The 18,288-nt window shown below is 37.1% G+C and overlaps 6 protein-coding genes and 1 non-coding gene across 10 annotated transcripts; 3 read left to right on the plus strand and 4 right to left on the minus strand.

Annotated features, from left to right (window-relative positions):
• The first annotated feature begins 224 nt into the window (after positions 1-224).
• On the plus strand, positions 225-3,924 carry AT3G07810 (RNA-binding (RRM/RBD/RNP motifs) family protein). 2 transcript variants are annotated; one of them, NM_111660.3, is made up of 4 exons: positions 225-566; positions 834-1,061; positions 1,274-2,522; positions 3,004-3,924. In NM_111660.3, exons 2-4 carry the CDS (start codon positions 840-842, stop codon positions 3,015-3,017), a joined length of 1,485 nt encoding a protein of 494 aa, NP_566321.1. In that variant the 5' UTR covers positions 225-566; positions 834-839; the 3' UTR covers positions 3,018-3,924. The 2 variants fall into 2 exon arrangements, with proteins under 2 accessions (NP_566321.1, NP_850539.1); NM_180208.1 differs by having other exon boundaries at positions 258-566; positions 3,051-3,715.
• Positions 3,925-4,295: 371 nt separating this feature from the next.
• AT3G07820 (Pectin lyase-like superfamily protein) lies at positions 4,296-6,060 on the minus strand. Its single transcript, NM_111661.3, has 4 exons — positions 5,883-6,060; positions 5,482-5,787; positions 4,887-5,405; positions 4,296-4,801 (listed from the first exon to the last, which is right to left on the minus strand). Exons 1-4 carry the CDS (start codon positions 5,991-5,993, stop codon positions 4,562-4,564), a joined length of 1,176 nt encoding a protein of 391 aa, NP_187439.1. The 5' UTR covers positions 5,994-6,060; the 3' UTR covers positions 4,296-4,561.
• Positions 6,061-7,158: 1,098 nt separating this feature from the next.
• On the minus strand, positions 7,159-9,000 carry AT3G07830 (Pectin lyase-like superfamily protein). Its single transcript, NM_111662.3, has 4 exons — positions 8,818-9,000; positions 8,404-8,709; positions 7,797-8,315; positions 7,159-7,673 (listed from the first exon to the last, which is right to left on the minus strand). Exons 1-4 carry the CDS (start codon positions 8,929-8,931, stop codon positions 7,419-7,421), a joined length of 1,194 nt encoding a protein of 397 aa, NP_187440.1. The 5' UTR covers positions 8,932-9,000; the 3' UTR covers positions 7,159-7,418.
• An 857-nt stretch (positions 9,001-9,857) lies between these two features.
• On the minus strand, positions 9,858-11,530 carry AT3G07840 (Pectin lyase-like superfamily protein; the record flags this gene model as incomplete). Its single annotated transcript, NM_111663.2, has 4 exons — positions 11,327-11,530; positions 10,944-11,249; positions 10,328-10,846; positions 9,858-10,124 (listed from the first exon to the last, which is right to left on the minus strand). The coding sequence occupies exons 1-4, from the start codon at positions 11,438-11,440 to the stop codon at positions 9,858-9,860; spliced, it is 1,206 nt and encodes a 401-aa protein (NP_187441.1). The 5' UTR covers positions 11,441-11,530.
• A 1,980-nt stretch (positions 11,531-13,510) lies between these two features.
• Positions 13,511-15,523, minus strand: AT3G07850 (Pectin lyase-like superfamily protein). Its single transcript, NM_111664.3, has 4 exons — positions 15,143-15,523; positions 14,739-15,047; positions 14,134-14,649; positions 13,511-14,026 (listed from the first exon to the last, which is right to left on the minus strand). Exons 1-4 carry the CDS (start codon positions 15,401-15,403, stop codon positions 13,778-13,780), a joined length of 1,335 nt encoding a protein of 444 aa, NP_187442.1. The 5' UTR covers positions 15,404-15,523; the 3' UTR covers positions 13,511-13,777.
• A 321-nt stretch (positions 15,524-15,844) lies between these two features.
• AT3G07860 (Ubiquitin-like superfamily protein) lies at positions 15,845-17,554 on the plus strand. 3 transcript variants are annotated; one of them, NM_111665.3, is made up of 5 exons: positions 15,845-16,052; positions 16,149-16,254; positions 16,330-16,429; positions 16,523-16,638; positions 17,121-17,554. In NM_111665.3, the coding sequence occupies exons 1-4, from the start codon at positions 15,860-15,862 to the stop codon at positions 16,619-16,621; spliced, it is 498 nt and encodes a 165-aa protein (NP_187443.2). In that variant the 5' UTR covers positions 15,845-15,859; the 3' UTR covers positions 16,622-16,638; positions 17,121-17,554. The 3 variants fall into 3 exon arrangements, with proteins under 3 accessions (NP_187443.2, NP_001325550.1, NP_001325551.1); NM_001337747.1 differs by having other exon boundaries at positions 16,523-17,554; NM_001337746.1 differs by having other exon boundaries at positions 16,330-17,554.
• On the plus strand, positions 16,865-16,984 carry AT3G02045. Its single transcript, NR_140882.1, has one exon. It is a non-coding gene; the product is annotated as an other RNA (small nucleolar RNA).
• Positions 17,555-18,288: the final 734 nt, after the last annotated feature.

Consider the following 18,288-nt stretch of genomic DNA (forward strand, 5'->3'; position numbering starts at 1 on the left):
AATTCTTCTTTAAGATACAAACTAAAAATTCCGCAAAAAGAAACATCTAAACATTCCAATATATTAATATTTTTTTGTTATGACAAAAGTAAAATTTCCGTGTAATAAATGGAAGGGAAAACGTATAAAAAGTTTAGTATTGAAAAAGAGAAAAAAAAGAAACAAACCAATTATGTAATAATGAGTATAAATATATAAATACAGACATATCTTCTTCTTCTTGCACACCCAAAAAGCCTTTGTCTTTCTATCTCTCTACCAAAACTTCTTTCTTTCTCTCTTTTTCTATATCTCTAGAGCGCGTTACTGCGCGTCGTGAGTATGTTTTTATTGACGCCATTGAAATTGGGTTAAATCGGTTTGAATCGGATTGAACAAAAACTGTATTAATAATAATTCTTCCTCTACTTTTCTCTCTGATTGATTCCAATCTTCTTTCATTTTCTTCTTCTTCTTCTTCTGGGGAAGGGGCAGGTTAAAATTATGCCATCTATTCAAATCGTGCCTATCCTCAGATCTTAACTCTTTTCTCTACGAGATTCGGCATCTGGGTTTTATTCTTCTTGGTGGGTTTTTTTTTATTCTTCTTCTTCTGATCTCAGATTTCCCCTGATTGGTTTTTTTTTTTGCTAAATCCGTTTTATGTTTTCCCGATCAAACTCTCCTGGCAGATTCTCGGATCTGTTGTTTTCTAGATTCAATCTGAATTTGATTTTACGTTTTTGTCTTTGTAAAGATGTTTCCTTTTGATCAGATTTTGATAATCCATTGACATCTCTGATTCAAGCAAAAGCTAATTAACTTTGATCCGATTCCTTTGTGTGTGTGTGCAGAGCAAAATGCAATCGGATAATGGAAAGCTTTTCATCGGTGGGATATCTTGGGACACCAATGAGGAACGTCTCAAGGAGTATTTCAGCAGTTTTGGAGAAGTGATCGAAGCTGTCATCTTGAAAGATCGTACCACTGGTCGTGCTCGTGGTTTCGGTTTTGTTGTTTTTGCTGATCCTGCTGTTGCTGAGATTGTTATCACCGAAAAACATAATATTGATGGCAGATTGGTATGTTCACTGTTCTCTGCCTTTCGTTTTTGTACAATGTAACTTGTTTTCGAAGCTTCCTTATGCAATCAAGCCTTCAAGAGTTACAGTTTGTTCTCATTTGGTTCCGATTAATCATTTTTGTGCTTTGATTGGATTTTTGAGAAGAAATGAGTGATCTTTAGTTATATGAGCTTAGTTTTTCATTTTTCAAGTTGTTTGATCTTCCGCAGGTTGAAGCCAAGAAAGCTGTTCCCAGAGATGACCAAAACATGGTAAATAGAAGCAACAGCAGTAGCATCCAAGGTTCTCCCGGTGGTCCAGGTCGCACAAGGAAGATATTTGTTGGAGGATTACCTTCTTCGGTTACAGAGAGTGATTTCAAGACGTATTTTGAGCAGTTTGGTACAACTACGGATGTGGTTGTCATGTATGATCACAACACACAAAGGCCTAGAGGTTTCGGGTTTATAACCTACGATTCCGAGGAGGCGGTTGAAAAGGTATTGCTCAAGACATTCCATGAACTAAATGGTAAAATGGTTGAGGTTAAGCGAGCTGTTCCAAAGGAGTTATCTCCAGGTCCAAGTCGCAGTCCTCTTGGTGCAGGTTACAGCTATGGAGTTAATAGGGTCAATAACCTCCTTAATGGGTATGCTCAAGGGTTTAATCCCGCTGCAGTTGGAGGCTACGGACTTAGGATGGATGGTCGGTTCAGTCCGGTTGGTGCTGGAAGAAGCGGGTTTGCAAATTACAGTTCTGGATACGGGATGAATGTGAACTTTGATCAGGGATTGCCCACAGGGTTCACGGGAGGTACAAATTACAATGGAAATGTTGACTATGGCCGAGGAATGAGCCCGTACTACATTGGTAACACAAACAGGTTTGGTCCTGCGGTTGGCTATGAAGGGGGCAACGGAGGAGGAAACTCATCCTTCTTCAGTTCGGTTACACGGAACTTATGGGGAAACAATGGTGGTCTTAACTATAACAACAATAATACAAACTCAAACTCCAATACATATATGGGAGGATCATCAAGTGGGAACAACACACTTAGTGGTCCATTTGGAAATTCAGGAGTCAATTGGGGTGCTCCTGGAGGAGGAAACAATGCTGTGAGTAACGAGAATGTGAAGTTTGGTTATGGAGGAAACGGTGAATCTGGTTTTGGGTTGGGAACAGGTGGTTATGCAGCAAGAAACCCAGGGGCTAACAAGGCAGCACCATCCTCTTCATTCTCTTCTGCCTCAGCAACCAACAACACGGGTTATGATACAGCAGGACTTGCAGAGTTTTACGGGAATGGTGCAGTTTATAGTGACCCTACATGGAGATCACCAACTCCTGAGACAGAAGGGCCTGCTCCTTTTAGCTATGGGATTGGAGGAGGGGTTCCTTCTTCAGATGTTTCAGCTAGAAGTTCATCTCCAGGTTATGTTGGCAGTTACAGTGTGAACAAGAGACAACCAAACAGAGGTAATTGAGTTCAGAGTAATTTTCTGCTTTAACATGTGATTCTATGAAAAGCAAAGGACTCTTGAGAAAAAGAATTTAGAAAGCCTAGATAGTTTCCAAATTTTTGATTATCCTCGTCTTCTTTCTGGAATATACAAACCATGGTTTAGGGTCTTGCACTAATGGTGATCTAGAACACCTTCGTATCACTAGTGAATTGGCTTTTCCTCAGAAACACGAATATACTTGCATGCAGAAACAGTAGCCATTCTGCATCTTTATTGTTTTTTAGTTCATCAGAGATTATTTAGAGGAAAGTTTCTTTCCGTGCTTTAGATATAAGCTCATGGAACTAGAAAACTAGTTGAATCTTTTATGTTGCTCACACCAGTGTCTATGGGAAGTCTAAGAAACTTGTGATGAAGAAACTCAATTGCATGACTGGTTTCTTATCGCTCTTCTCTTCTCTGAATTATATTTCCCTTTTTCGGTTTTGTTGCAGGAATTGCTACTTAGTACAATCGTTTTTGTTTTACCACGATATTGTAGGCGAGCCATCACGGTGAACGATCTGTGTCTTTTGGCGAATCTTTTAGATTATCTTCTTTTCCCTTCATACAAAGCCAGTGAGGACGAAACTTGATCATATCATCACCTAGAGCTAACCAGAGAATCCCGCAGACTTTTCTGTCATGGTTTGGTTTTCTAAATTCATTGTTCCTCCTAGGCTTTTTTCTGCTTTCTTTTTTTTTCTATTTTTGTTTTCTTTTCTTCTTTCAATGAGGGACAGAAGAAACTGTATCAGTCTCCGGCGAGGCGGTAATACATAAGGAGAGTTCAAAACAAAAACCCAAAAAAAAAAAAAAAAAGATGATCCTTCTTCCTCAGTTTTCTTCTTCATTGTCATGTAATGGTTCTTCTTCTTTTCTTCTTCTTGGGGGTTATGGTTAAGGTTTGTGTTTTGAGGCAGATTGTACTAGAGTTTTTTTTCATGTTTCTTTTGTTTTGTCGTTTTTAAGTCCTTTTGTTTTGTTTTTGATAGTGTGAGATATGGAAAGAGTATTTAGCCATGTAGGGCTTTCGAGAATAAGTCTTTTTATCACTATGAGATTATTTTGTTCTCAAGCTGTTTGTATGTCTTATGCGAACGCAAGCAAACTCGTTTCTGTTGATGTACTTTTATTTTATAGAAAAAACTATTTTTATCTTTTATTATTGATTTCTCTCTTATCTTTTTCTCTTACTATTGCAATGAATGCCTAGCCTGATTTTATAGAGGACGACACTAACATTGTCTCCGGTATTTTCTTTTCTCTTAGTCTCAAATTTTCTGTCCTTGGTCTGTGTACTCTTTAGTCAGAATCTGTGAGCTATATTTCACTATTCTTATGAATCCTAATGAGTAACGACTATTTGATCTGTGATATTCAAGTTTTATGTATTCACTCTGTTCATTCCAAATATCATTATGATCTTAGATTTTGCATTCATAATTAGAACCCAAAAGATCTCTGATGTTCAAGTTTTATGTATGTGAACCCAAAAGATAAACTCATGAGCAACCTATTTGTTTTTGAAATTTTTTTCACTCTTATTTCAATCATAGTTGATTATTGCGGATTTGCCAAACATACATGTTTCACGGTTCCCAATATTAGTTTGAGTTTTGGTCCGTATCTTCCGGTTACAAAAAGAAAAGAAATGATACCTTGGGAGCCAAGCCACCACTACGGAATGTTTCACTTGCACAATTTAAGAAATCAAAAAGTGACTTTCTTTTTTTTGTTTCGGGTTCTAACGTCAATCTCGACAACAATGATCCGATCGACTTGTCATTTTGCCGGAACTAAAGAAAATTAACGGGACTTTATTTACTGATCAAATTACTATGAACCGAGCAAATGAAATAGAGATTTGTCACCAAGAAATAATGGATGATGCATTCATTGTTGAATTAAATGAGAGCATACATCGTATATAGTTACTGTGTAGAAGAAATTCATATATAAAATTGAATTGAATGAGTGTTTGATTAATTAATTGTTTTAGAGCTTCTACATTTAGGCTGCTGGAGCGCTGCATGCTTTAGGGCTCTGAGATCCCAAGATTTTGGGACTGACGTTTGAGCAATGGAAAGTGGCTGGACCATCTGCTCCATTGTACTTGATATCAATGTCTCCAATCTCCACGTTCTGGCACGGATACCCCTTGCTGCAAAGTAGCTTCACCGCGTCCTTGTTCCCTGATGTTCCTCTGATGTTCTTGAAGCTAATGTTCACCAACTTAATTGTTGATGCTTTCTGCAAATCACAAATCAATTAACAATTGGAAAATCAAAATCAAGCGTTGAGTAAGATCTGTTGAAGTTGGATAGGAAATACATACTTGCTTGTTGCACTGGTTCCAAGGGCAGTACTCTTGGTCGATGAGGATTGGGTTGCTAACGTCCTTGAGGATAATATCCTCGAAATGAATATCGGATGCGGTGGTGGAGCAAGCTGCAGAGGGCCATGTCTTGATCCTCAACCCGTTGTCAGTCTCTTGAAGAGTGCAGTTGATGACCTTAATGCCGCTGACATCTTGCTCGTGTCCGTACCTTCCAAGACTCCCGACACTGATTCCGTGTCCCGGACCGCATGTGACCTTCTCCACGTGAAGGTTCTTCATCCCATCTCCGACGGAGATACAATCGTCTCCGGTGGAGATGAAAGAGTTAAGGATCTTGACTCCGTCACTTCTTCCCAAATGGATTCCATCAGTGTTGGGACTGTCTTCTGGGGCGACGATCTTGATGTTATTCATGGTCATGTTCTTGGCTCCCAACACGTTGATGTGGAAGTTCTTGGCATCGATCGAGGATATGTCTCTGATCTCAGAGTTCAATATGAAGTCAAACCTTATACTCTGTAAAAACAGAACAAATAACATCACTAAGTTGTTTCTCAACATGTCCAAGGGGATTAAAGAAAGAAGCACATACGATGGGAAGTTTCTTGCACTCGAAAGTCTTGTGACAGTTATTGACTCTCCAAGCTGCATTGCCTTCACCGTCGAAGGCTCCTCCTCCGTTCAACTTAAAGCCATCAATGTTGCCGAAGACGACCCATTTTTCCTTCCCTTGGATAGCGTTACCGTCAGCTTTGACAGTACCTTGAAGGGTGACCTCAATGGGAGCTTTGCATGGACCCCTCATCTCGATCTCACCAAGCTTGAACTCTCCTTTTGGGATCACCACTTTGCTTGGTGACGAAGATTGGCATGCCGATGTGAATGCTTTCAGAAGTGCCTGCATATCATCAGTGCAGTGTGAAACCCTAATTAACGAGTTAAGGCCAAAAAATGGTTTTGTAGATTTCTTGGAAAGCAAGAAAGAGAACTAACCTGAGTAATATCAGAACCTGATGAAGAACCAATGGTGAATACCTCAGCATTGGCTGAAATTCCCAACAAACAGATAATAAAAATTGTAGAAACTCCAAAATATCCACCCATTTTTTCCCCAAAAAAATAAAAAAATTACTACTAATATTACTATTTGTTATTCTATTTTTTGTTTTCTGGAATTTGATTAAGCTCAGGTTTACCTTTATATAGTGCGTTGGATGGAGGAGAGATGTTGAAGTCTATTTTTTGAAAATTTCTCACCACCTCTCATTTTTTAGGTCGTTTGACCCATCAGGAAGTCTGATGTCTAATTTTGTATCTTGAACTAAGGATGAAAACTAAAAAGTATCTAAAAGGGACATTTTCATTCAAAGAGAATTTCTATATATATAAAGTCTAATTTTGCCTAAATATGGTCATGTTAATAGTTTGGTCGGTACACAAAACAACGATAGTATAAAATTCGACTATTGGCCTGGAATCCCTTGTTAAATTTTTTCACCATCCCGTCTTTATATTTATCTTTATAAAAATTAGAAGTATATATTTTTAAAAAATTTAGGTGTTGAATATTCTTTGGTAAAATCAAAACGTAAAACTCTTAAGTTTGTTCGTTAATTATACCATTCATTTCATTATACACATATATTTTTGTTTACATGAAAATGGAAGTCATTCGTGCATATTTACACTTTTAATTGAAAATCAAACAAATTGATTATTATTTTTAGTCAAATAAGGTAATTTGATTTTTTATTTTCTTAATTAATCGAAGCATATATGCTACTAGCTGGAGTATATTATATTCCACCGGTTCACGTACTGATCAGTGATCACTGATGTTACACAATAATACCACTTTAATTTTATTTTATTTTTTTCATTAAACCCATACATGCATGGTGATGTGTTTATCCACTGAAACTTTCAGTCTGAAAGTACAACAACATGGCTGCTAGATTCAAGTGATGCCCCCAGTTTAAGGTTTTTTTTTTTATAACTTCTACCGTCTACGGTAACTTTGTCCTTTAGTCTTTAATTCTTTATCGTCACACGTCTAGCGTCCTATGCTCGAGCTTTGAAAACGTTTTCTCGGAGGCACTCGTCCTTTTTTGTTCGTTGTGTCAGACTCACTACCTTTTTAGCACGAAAAACGGATGGTCCATGAACACGCAAATCTCAAAGCATATAATAACTTGAATTACACGTGATTTATATTTTTGAAGTTAATTTTTTTTCTAATCAAGTTATTTCAAGAAATTGATTGGAAAAAGAAAAAAAAAGGATTTTGATAACAAACGATATTAAAATACAAATAAAATAAAATAACCTGCATCTTTTTAGTTTTATTGCATTCATATATGCGCACACACATCTATGTATTTGTGTTGGCATCAAACAAATAAAAAGTGAAACAAAATTCTTTTACAGTTTTTAAATAAAAGAAATCTCCCTTGTGTGACATTGGGAAAAACTAAGATTGAAGAAAAAATGGATGAGAAATTCCTAAATGTTATGAGAACTTTCTACATTTTACTTAGGTTGGGTCAGCACGGGTGGTGTGTTACAAGCCTTTGGGAACTGAGTTCCAACTAGCTTAGGCCTTACGTTTGAGCACATGAAGGTGGCTGGACCATCGGCTCCAGTGTACTGAATATTAATGTCTCCAACCTGAACGTTCTCACACGGATATCCCTTGCTGCACAATAGCTTCACTGCGTCTTTGTTCCCTGATGTCCCTCTAATCCTCCTGAAGCTTATGTTTGCCAGCTTAATGGATGATGATTTCTGTGAATTGAAACACACGTTACGAAGTTTTAATCATATTTTTCATATACTAATCATATGGTGAAAGTGGCTAAATTAAGCGAGACTCTGTATCCAATATTCATGATAAGGATATATATATACCTGCTTGTTGCACTGGTTCCAAGGACAGTACTCTTGGTCGATGAGGATTGGGTTACTAACGTTTCTAAGGATGATATTCTCAAAATGAATATTGGAGGCAGTGGTGGAGCAAGCTGCAGAGGGCCAAGTCTTGATCCTGAGGCCATTGTCAGTCTCCTGGAGGGTGCAATTGATGACCCTAATGCCGCTGACGTCCTGTTCATGTCCGTACCTTCCAAGGCTTCCAACACTGATCCCGTGTCCAGGACCACACACGACGTTCTTAACTAGAAGATTCACCATCCCGTCCCCGACAGAGACACAGTCATCTCCGGTGGAGATCCTAGAGTTGATAATGGAGACCCCGACACTTCTTCCCAAGTGGATCCCGTCAGTGTTGGGGCTCTCTGCTGGAGCCATGATCTTGACGTTGTCAAAGGTCATGTTCTTGGCGCCAATCACGTTGATGTGAAAGTTCTTGGCATCGATTGAGGATATGTCTCTGATCTCAGCGTTCGTCACGAAATCAAACCTTATACTCTGTAAAAATAGAACAAAAGAAAATTACAATTGCTATATTTTGTGTGGCCTAACTTAGAAACAAATGCTAACTTAAAGAAAAACTTACGATGGGAAGTTTCTTGCACTCGAAAGTCTTGTGACAGTTATTGACCCTCCAAGCTGCGTTACCTTCACCGTCGAAAGTTCCACCTCCGTTCAACCTGAACCCATCCATTCTTTGGAACACGACCCATTTTTCTTTTCCATGGATCGAGTTTCCGTCAGCGAGGACAGTGCCTAGCAAGGTGATCTCGACTGGAGATTTGCATGGACCCGACATCATGATCTCACCAAGCTTGAACTGTCCTTTTGGGATCACCACCTTCCTCGGTGTCGGAGATTGGCATGCCGTTGTGAATGCTCTCAGAAGCGCCTGCATAATGCAATGAAACCGTAACGAGTAAGTTAAGAAAACATAGTCATGATGTACAGGCTTTATAGATTGCTTCGGGATCAAGAAATGAAAAGTAATAGAACTGACCTGCGTAATATCAGAACCTGGAGAAGACGTAAGTCTAAGCACCTCATGAGCATTGGCTGAAAATCCCAGCAAACATATCACGAAAATTGTAGAAATTCCAAAATATGAACCCATTATTTTATTTTATTTTAATTTTTTTCTTATGTTTTTTTTTTTGTTTTTTTTTTTTTGTTTGTTTTCTAAGATTTCAACTAAAATATATGCTGCTTTATATAGTGCCTTGGATAGAGAGATGTTGAAGCACCATTTTCCTCTCCACGTCTCGTTTTTTAGGTTGTTCGAACCCACAAATTAATCGATGCCGAACTTTAAATTAATTACACGTGTTTTGTATTTTATTAATTACACGTCTCGTATTTTGAACAAGTTTATTTAGAAGATCTTTACTAGAAACGTTAACAAAAAAGATATTATGTACGTGGGTTATAGAATTTTAAATATCTTCTTAAAATACAACGAATTATTATTTATAAGTGTTCGAACTTATGCTTTAGGATTTCTTCGTATAAATTTTAAAAACATTCTTAAATCATATGAAATATTACCTGAATTTTTAGATTTCAATATGGAATTTTAAAAAGAAATACTACAAATTATGCCTCCGTCCTTGCGATCACACATTGGAACACAGGCTGCCCCCACCCCAGACGAAATCGATTCCACATATAAGATTTTTCCAAATGATACAAACTGAAATCGACACGGTCCGAAATTAGTCCTATACTGGATACATATCATCAAGATAATGACTGGAAAAGAAAATCGTCTTGGGGGACATGTGATGAAAAGCTCACATCGAAATGAGATTGAAACATTCTTCATTGCCAAAATTGTTTTGAGTTCGATATATTAAAATTAAATAAGCAAATGTAGAATAAGATATATAATTTTTTTAGTTTTATTACATTCTTATGCACACACACACATCTATATATAAAATGTGTTGGCATCGATCAAGCAAACAAAAAAAGAGAAACAATTTTTTTACAGTACAGCTTTTTAAAAGTCTCCCTTATGTGATTTTCAAAAAATATAAGTTCCTACAAGTCTCCCTTAGCAGCTGTCTTGGGAGTGGGTCCGGCGCTACAAGCCTTCGGGTTCTGAGTTCCCACAAGCTTAGGGGAAACGTTTGAGCACATGAAAGTCGGTGGACCATCGGCTCCCTTGTACTCAAGGTTAATGTTTCCAATCTCAACATTCGCACATGGATGCGCCTTGCTGCACAATAGCTTCACTGCGTCCTTGTTCCCTGATGTTCCTCTAATATTCTTGAAGCTTATGTCCACCAGCTTAATCGTCGATGGTTTCTGGTAATTAATAAAAAAACACCCTTTGAGAATCAGAATCATATATTATGAGGTAATTAAGTGACATTTAAAACGTCCATAGTTTGCCAACATTGAGTTGTAGTGGACAGAATTCATATACTAACATGGCAAATCCTCAAGAAATATGAAACCATCAGAATAACATGTCTGCTTGTCAAAATGAATGATAAAGATATATATACCTGCTTGTTGCACTGGTTCCAAGGGCAGTACTCCTGGTCAATGAGGATTGGGTTGCTAACGTTGTTAAGGATGATGTTCTCAAAATGAATACCAGAGGCGGTGGTGGCGCAAGCCGCAGATGGCCATGTCTTGATCCTTAGCCCATTGTCAGTTCCCTGAAGGGTGCAGTTCACGACAGTAATGCCTGTGACATCTTGCTCATGCACGTACCTTCCAAGACTCCCGACACTGATTCCGTGTCCAGGACCGCACATAACGTTCTCGACGTGGAGGTTCTTCATCCCATCCCCAACAGAGATGCAGTCATCTCCGGTGGCTATCTTAGAGTTGAGGATCTTGACTCCTTCACTTCTTCCCAAATGGATACCGTCAGTGTTGGGGCTCTCTGCCGGAGCGATGACCTTGACGTTATCAAAGGTCATGTTCTTGGCGCCGAGAACGTTTATGTGGAAGTTCTTAGCATCTATCGAGGATATGTCTCTAATCTCAGCATTCTCCACGAAATCAAACCTTATACTTTGCAACAACAAATACAAATACATAACTCAAAATCTTCAATGGTTTAATTTTGGTTTACAAATCTGCTTAAAGGCTATTAAGAACAGAAAAACTTACGATGGGAAGTTTCTTGCACTCGAAAGTCTTGTGACAGTTATTGACTCTCCAAGCTGCATTGCCTTCACCGTCGAAGATTCCACCTCCGTTTAACTTAAAGCCATTAATTCTTAGGAAGACGACCCATCTTTCCTTCCCCTGGATAGCTTTTCCATCAGCTTTGAGAGTACCTTGGAGGTTGATCTCGACTGGAGCTTTGCATGGGCCCGTCATCTCGATCTCACCAAGCTTGAACTCACCCTTTGTGATCACCACCTTGCTCGCTGTCGGAGCTTGGCATGCTGATGTGAATGCTTTCAGAAGTGCCTGCAATGAAACTTCAACGAGTTAGCCAAAGGTTGTGATGTCTTGGGAAACAAGAAATGAAAAGTCATAGAACTAACCTGAGTAATATCAGAACCTGGAGAACCACCAACGTTGAACACCTCAGCATTGGCTGAAAATCCCAGCAAAGATATTACGAAAAGAACTGCAGAAATTCCTAAATATGAACCCATTTATTATTATTTTTATTTTTATTATTCTATTTTTTATTTATTTATTTTTTGGTTTTCTGAGGATTTAACTAAGCATCTGCTGCTCTATATAGTATCTTGAATAGAGATATTTTGAAGCACAATTTTCTCTCAACGTTTAAATTTTTGTTGATTGCCCCATTTTTAAGGAAGTAGGTCTATTTTTGATAAATTAGCGTTTCATTCTTAGAGAAAAGACTTGTTCCACTCATGTTTATAACATTCGTATAATTTTTAGCCGTAATATGTTATCGTATATATATATATATATATATATATATATGTACTTTTCCAAATGTATCATTTCATTCCTTAAAAACTAATGTATTAAAGCTTCTGTATTGGTCTAATTCAACTTTCTATATTTTTAAGCTTTAAGATGCATACAGAAAGTTGAGTTTTTTTATTTGAATAAACTGAGTTTTTTTCAACTCAGCTTCTGTAAACTGAGTTTTTTATTTGAAAAAATTTAACATTCATTCAAAAAAAAAAAACTAATGTTGATAATGCATGATGTTGGGTATACATTATATCGATCAGGCTAAGATACACACATTTTTGGAAAGTGAACCTTACTTACGAACAAAATTAACCATGAGTTTGTTAGATTGTATTTACATTGTGTTTACATGTAATTAGTGTGTATTTCTTATGAACACAGTCACACACAACGGATTTGTACTTTACCGCAAACTGTATATGCAGATTCTAGATGCAAATAGAAAGTATATCTATTTTTGTGCGTATACTTTGTATGAAATGTGTAACTAGGAAAAGTTGAAAGGTTCATTATTTAAAAATGTAAACTTCAGATAAATACGAATAATTATGTTTTCATAAATTAATATAAAAATTTATATATAGCATTTGGATATCATTAAAACTTAGAATAGTTTGGAACGCAATATGTGATCGATCGCTGATAAAGGAATGTCCACCAATCAGCAAGAAGATGAAAAGAGCGTCATCAGTGTGACCCAAAGTTAAAAGTGTTTCAATTTTAAACAAATTCACAATAAATAGAGAGATTCATGTCGTTTTTATATCAGTGTTGGTTCTTTCATCATATTTTTTATGTTGGAACCTAACAAAGACAATGTCCTATACAAGTATTATTCACCAAAACATTTAAAAATTCTTCTAACATTTGCAAAACAAATTCTCCTATTTACAGGTGAATAATTGCAAAACAAATTCTCCTATACAAGAGATGCCTAGTGACGCGGTGACACTGCTACCCTCGACGTGACACACAGATCTTTTAATTTATGATGACTCTTTCGCTGAATTAATCGTTACGAATATTTTTGGAGAGATTAACGTTTTTGTTAGGAACTTAGCACATTATGTATGTTTCGCTTATGTGTATATCTCTATGTTTCTGTGCATATCATTCATAAGTGTTTGGATTAGTTTGGTTAGCGATGGATCAATATGAATCATGTTAATTATTAGCGGTATGAATTTGGCTTTATTTCAAAACTTTAGCGAATACAATTAACTTCATGTTTATTATTCCTAAACTGATAATAATTGTATAAATTATTATGGATTTGTATTTCATGAAAAACATATCCTTATTTATGAAATAAAACTGAATATAAAATGGAATTGTATAAAAGCAAAAGATAGGAGCATCTTTTTGACCCTAGTGTATGACAATTGAGTTTTAGTGAGAAGTGTTTAAAACTTGTAACTAGCTTAAATGGGTTTAGTGCATTTACTATTGTGGAGTTTCTACAAAAAGCTAACCAAAATGTGAAACGAAGAAATCAATAAACACGTTTCCATAAAGTAGTGTAACTTTTTAGGGTAACTAGTTGTAGGCAAGACCGTATGTAAGAACAAAACAGTAAGAACTTTGTAGCTTTCAAGAAACCATCAATCAATAAGATACCTGTATAATAAGAAACCTTGAGCATCTTTTTGACCCTAGTGTAAGACAATTGAGTTTTAGTGAGAAGTGTTTAAAACTTGTAACTAGCTTAAATGGGTTTAGTGCATTTGGGGACTAATTATTGACTAATTATTTCTAAATGGTGCAAAAAAAAATAAAACTTCAAAATTTCAATGATATTATTACTTTTCGAATAATTATTAAAACATTCTCGCATAAATGCGAATCCACACAACAATTACTACCCAATTCACGAGTCACTCTTCAGGTTATAAACTCCAATCCTGAATGGACTCCGTCTTATCTATAAAATATCCATATAATTTATATGTCAAAAAAATATTGCAAAATTTTTTCATCGCACCCTAATCAAAGCGTCTTCACCAGATTGGATGGATTTATGGTGGACAAGCGACTTTAATTTATGGACCCGGTTTAGCAACTTCAGTGCAAGCCGCTGGAACCAACTTTCCGCTGAGAATAGGCTTGATGTTAGAACATGCCGAGACAGCTGGTCCCTCTTTGCCGTTGTGGACCAAGTTGATGTCAGAGAGAGCAATATTGGTGCAAGGCACTCCTTTGCTGCACATTAGCTTCACAGCCACCTTTGTTGCTGATGTACCCTTAATGCCCTTGATAGTCACGTCTGACAACTTCACTTGCGATGGTACCTTCATGTAAATTAATTGGAGTGAGATTTAACAACTTGATTGATACATATACTATCAAACAAACCAAAATATGTATTTTATGTATTAGATTCGATTCGGTTACATACCCCAGCTTTGCAGTGGCCATAAGGACAGTACTCTTGGTCGATGAGAACGGGAAGGCTAACATTGTCCATTGTGATATCTTCGAAAAGAATGTTGGAGGCGATGCCGGGGGGAGATCCTGGCCATGTCTTGATGCGAACACCATTGTCAGTGTTCTTGATGAGGCATTTCCTCACGGTGACTCCTTTTACTGGTTGCTCATTAGGGTATCTTCCAAGACTTCCAATGGAAATTCCGTGTCCTGGTCCACATTCTACGTTCTCAACAATGAGATTTTCGGTACCATCTCCAATGGAAACGCAGTCATCTCCGGTTTTGATCTTTGCCCCAATTAAGTTGACTCCATTGGACCTTCCGATGTGGATACCATCGGTGTTGAGACTCTCCGGAGGTGCATCAATACCAATATCCGAAAGAGTAATGTTCTTGCAGTTAAGGATGTTCATGTGGAAAAGTTTGCTGTTTGTTGATGTAATACTATTAATCTTTGAGTTTGTTAGACCAGTGAATCGGATGTTCTGTTACAAAAAAATCATAATATTCATCAAGTCATTCCATGAAAATAATAACGTTTTTAGTGTAATTATGTAAAATTGAATGTGCTTACGATAGGGAGAGAGTTGCATTTGCCAGTTTTGGCACAATCATTGGCCTTCCAAGCGAGGGACCCTTGACCGTCAAAAATAGCTTTGTTTCCATTCAAAGTGAAATCAGCTATATTTTCGAAATCAATCCATCCGGCATGTGGCTTAGTGGTCTTGACCGTAGCCGGAGCCTTGAAATTGCCATTCAATTCCAAAGTGACTGGACCTTTGCATGGACCTTTGAACTCTAGGCTCTCTACCATATACTCACCTTTTGGCACTGTAATTGTGCTCCCTGCTGCACAAGCTTCTTTCCATGCAGCCGCAAATGCCTATATATACATGCATGAATCAATGTGAAATTCTTTCTTAAACAATACAAAAACGAAGTATAATATAAAATATACAACAAACATTTGGTACGTACCGCACTATCATCAGTTTTGCTGTCTCCTTTGGCTCCTGATGCTTTAACATCAACTGCTGCGCCTGGTTTGGCACCTGATACTTTAGCACCAACTGATGCAGCTGCACCGCCAACTGCTGTAGCTGCATTTTTTGCTGTATCTTCAACTGCTGTAGCTGCATTTTTTGCTTTATCGACAACCGGTGTCCCGTTTGCTATTGTGGTGGCCATAACCACTAGTAGCACAAGAAGCACTCCGCTTGCTTTGTGAGAACCCACCATTTTTTATTCTCTTTTTATTGATTTTGTTTTATTAGTTTTTTTTCTTCTTTTGTTTATTCTCTTCTTCTTTTGTTTTTGTGTTTATTGATGTTTTGTTCTGATGATTCGAGACTCCGTTTTATAGAGGAGCAAAGGGAGATCGAAAACCACAAACTCATGCCTTGCTAAAAATAATTCCGAGGATTGTGCTTCAGGTAGAAGAATGACCAAATCATGGAGGCCGATACCTTTTGACTTGGTATGTTTTCTATTTATGGACTTGATAATGTAAACATCTCACACAATTTGGTAATTTAAAATAAATCAGAGTTTGTTGCAAAAGAGAGAGTACATATTACATAATCATTTATCTAATTGGGCCTATACGTGAAGAATGGTTAATGGGCTTGGGTGTGAGATGGAACAAATGAATAAAAACGTAACCCATTAGACGAGACAAACCCTAAACCCTACGGAATGGAGAGCGGCGATTACGATGTTGAGACGAAAAGAGAGAAGCTTAAATCGGTTCTCTCTCAGCTCCTTGCTGATCCGATTCTCGCCGACGTTCCGAGGAATCCAACACTTTCTGATGTCGTCACTCTTGTCAGCCTTGAGAAGGGAAGCGCTATGCGTCTCTCCGTCGTCAAGCTCGACGGCTCCTCCCTTGGTACATATATACTTCGTTTGGGCATTATGTCGAACAAGTGGTGTGCAGCATTGTAAAATTACATGGGTTTCTTACTTGTTTGCTTCCTCATTGCAGATGTGGCGGTCATGAATTCAGCTACTTTGAAAGATCTGAAGCTTTTGATCAAGAAGAAAGTTAACGAAATGGAGCAAGCAAACATGGGTCATCGCCATATTTCTTGGTAAATAGCTTCTCTCAAGTAACATTTATGAATACAGTAAAATTGTTTAATAGAGGAGTTTTTGGGAATATGCAGGAAGCATGTATGGTCAAACTTCTGTCTTTCGTGTAATAATGAGAAGTTGCTTGACGATAATGCTGTTCTTCAGGATGTTGGAATCCGGAACAATTCTCAGGTTAAACACCTCTGTATAATCCAATCTCAATTAAGAGTTAATTGGGTTATGATTCAACTCTTTTGACATGTATGTTGTGTGTCATGAATACAGGTGACTTTCATGCCATATGTGATGAAGAAGGGTCGAGGAAGACACTCCAAGAGGAAGAAGCATCGTCTCTTTCGTTCTCTCCACAAGACTTCTTCTTGAAGCCTTTTTATAATTTGGTAACCAAAACCAGTCTCTCAGCTTTATTCACATGTTAGATAGCATTGGTAGGTTTGATTCGACTAAACTTAGGTATATCACTCAACACTTGAGCTAAGAACCCTGAGACATGGCAGGATATCAAATCATTATATACTTGTCAAGAATGACTTGGGGTTTTACTTAAGTATTGATCAAATGATTTGAGACATTAGGTCTGATATGTTTTCGAAACTAAGTTAAGATTCCCAGTGATGAACATTTTAGTAATCTGGAACGGTGATAAAATGGGGCTCCCTCTTGGATTATTTCCGTGGAGGTTTTAGAGGAACCATTGTTGAAGATACTTGGCAACTTCTGAGGGTCTCTTCGCAAAATGAAATCTGTTATTTTTCTTACTGTTTTGTTGGGATTCTGAAACATTGCACTACACGCTGATTTCACTTTTTTCCATTCATCATTGCTACTTTTGTTACTATCACAAGTGGTGAATTTTGATCAGGTTGGAGTGGACAAAGTCGTCTCAGCACGGATGAAATCAAAACTAACAGATTCCGTCTGTGGTTTATCCCACCTTGGAATACACCAGCAGCACAACACGCAGCAGCAACTACTTGTGAATTCTGTGATAGACTTGTGGGAGTTGGTTTATCACAAGTAGTCAGCTTAGGATTGATCTTTAATAGACTTGTGGGAGTTGGTTTAGCTATATTTGTATTCATCCGGTTCAGTGTATAAGCAGTAAAATTATTGGTGGCAATGTGAATAACAGAGCAGAAAACTGCTAATATTTTCATTATTAAATAAAACAGGAAACCGAAAGGAATTTGAGCTTCAATACATTTTTTTACTTTAGAAAATGTCTTGCAGCTGAAGAAGGTTTTGTAGCTGAGTCCCAACTATTCTTGTCCAGAGCGCAATGCCGACGTATGCGTGTTCTCAGCTATTGGTAATACAAAGGTTATTACTTTAACAAGTTTTAAATTTTGCAAGGGGCACGGTAATATCTCAAAGTCAACACATAAACAATAGACATCTCTTCTTAAATTGCTAACATAACATATATGATTTGAACATAGATGGGCCTACGAAAATGTCTTTGCTCCGATGCTAAATCATATAATTTACAGCCTAAAGTATTGGTATCTAGTGTTTGGAAAAACCAAAGTGGTGGGAAACTTGTGCACCTCTTACTAAAATGTTATTACTTTTTAGCTTTTGAAAGAACACACACGGCACAACTGCCCCCACCCACCATTTCTTTTAGTTTTTACATACTTAGATCTATTATCTATTGATTAAAAAGTCACTTGGCATCGATTTGATACATTAAAGTCTTGGAAATTTTCGATTCAAATCTATATGTTTGCGGTGTGCCATCATATCGTTAAAATGTAGACAAATAAATTTACTGTAATAAATGATCAAAGTATTTAGATTTTTTAATGATTGACAAAAAAAAAATTAGAATTTTTACTTATAAATCTCTTGATCCAAACTCTTCATCTAACTGATGTTTACACACTAATTATGACTGAAACCCATCAACACAAATAGAGACATATAGAGAAAAGTCTAATATGATCTACATTACAAACAAACAATGCAACTCTAATTAAGAAAAAGGCCTTTTGTTTTTCGAAAATAAAAAAAAGAACTGAACTAAAAAT

This window comes from Arabidopsis thaliana, chromosome 3 (assembly GCF_000001735.4).
Source record: "Arabidopsis thaliana chromosome 3, partial sequence".
Taxonomy (NCBI): domain Eukaryota; kingdom Viridiplantae; phylum Streptophyta; class Magnoliopsida; order Brassicales; family Brassicaceae; genus Arabidopsis; species Arabidopsis thaliana.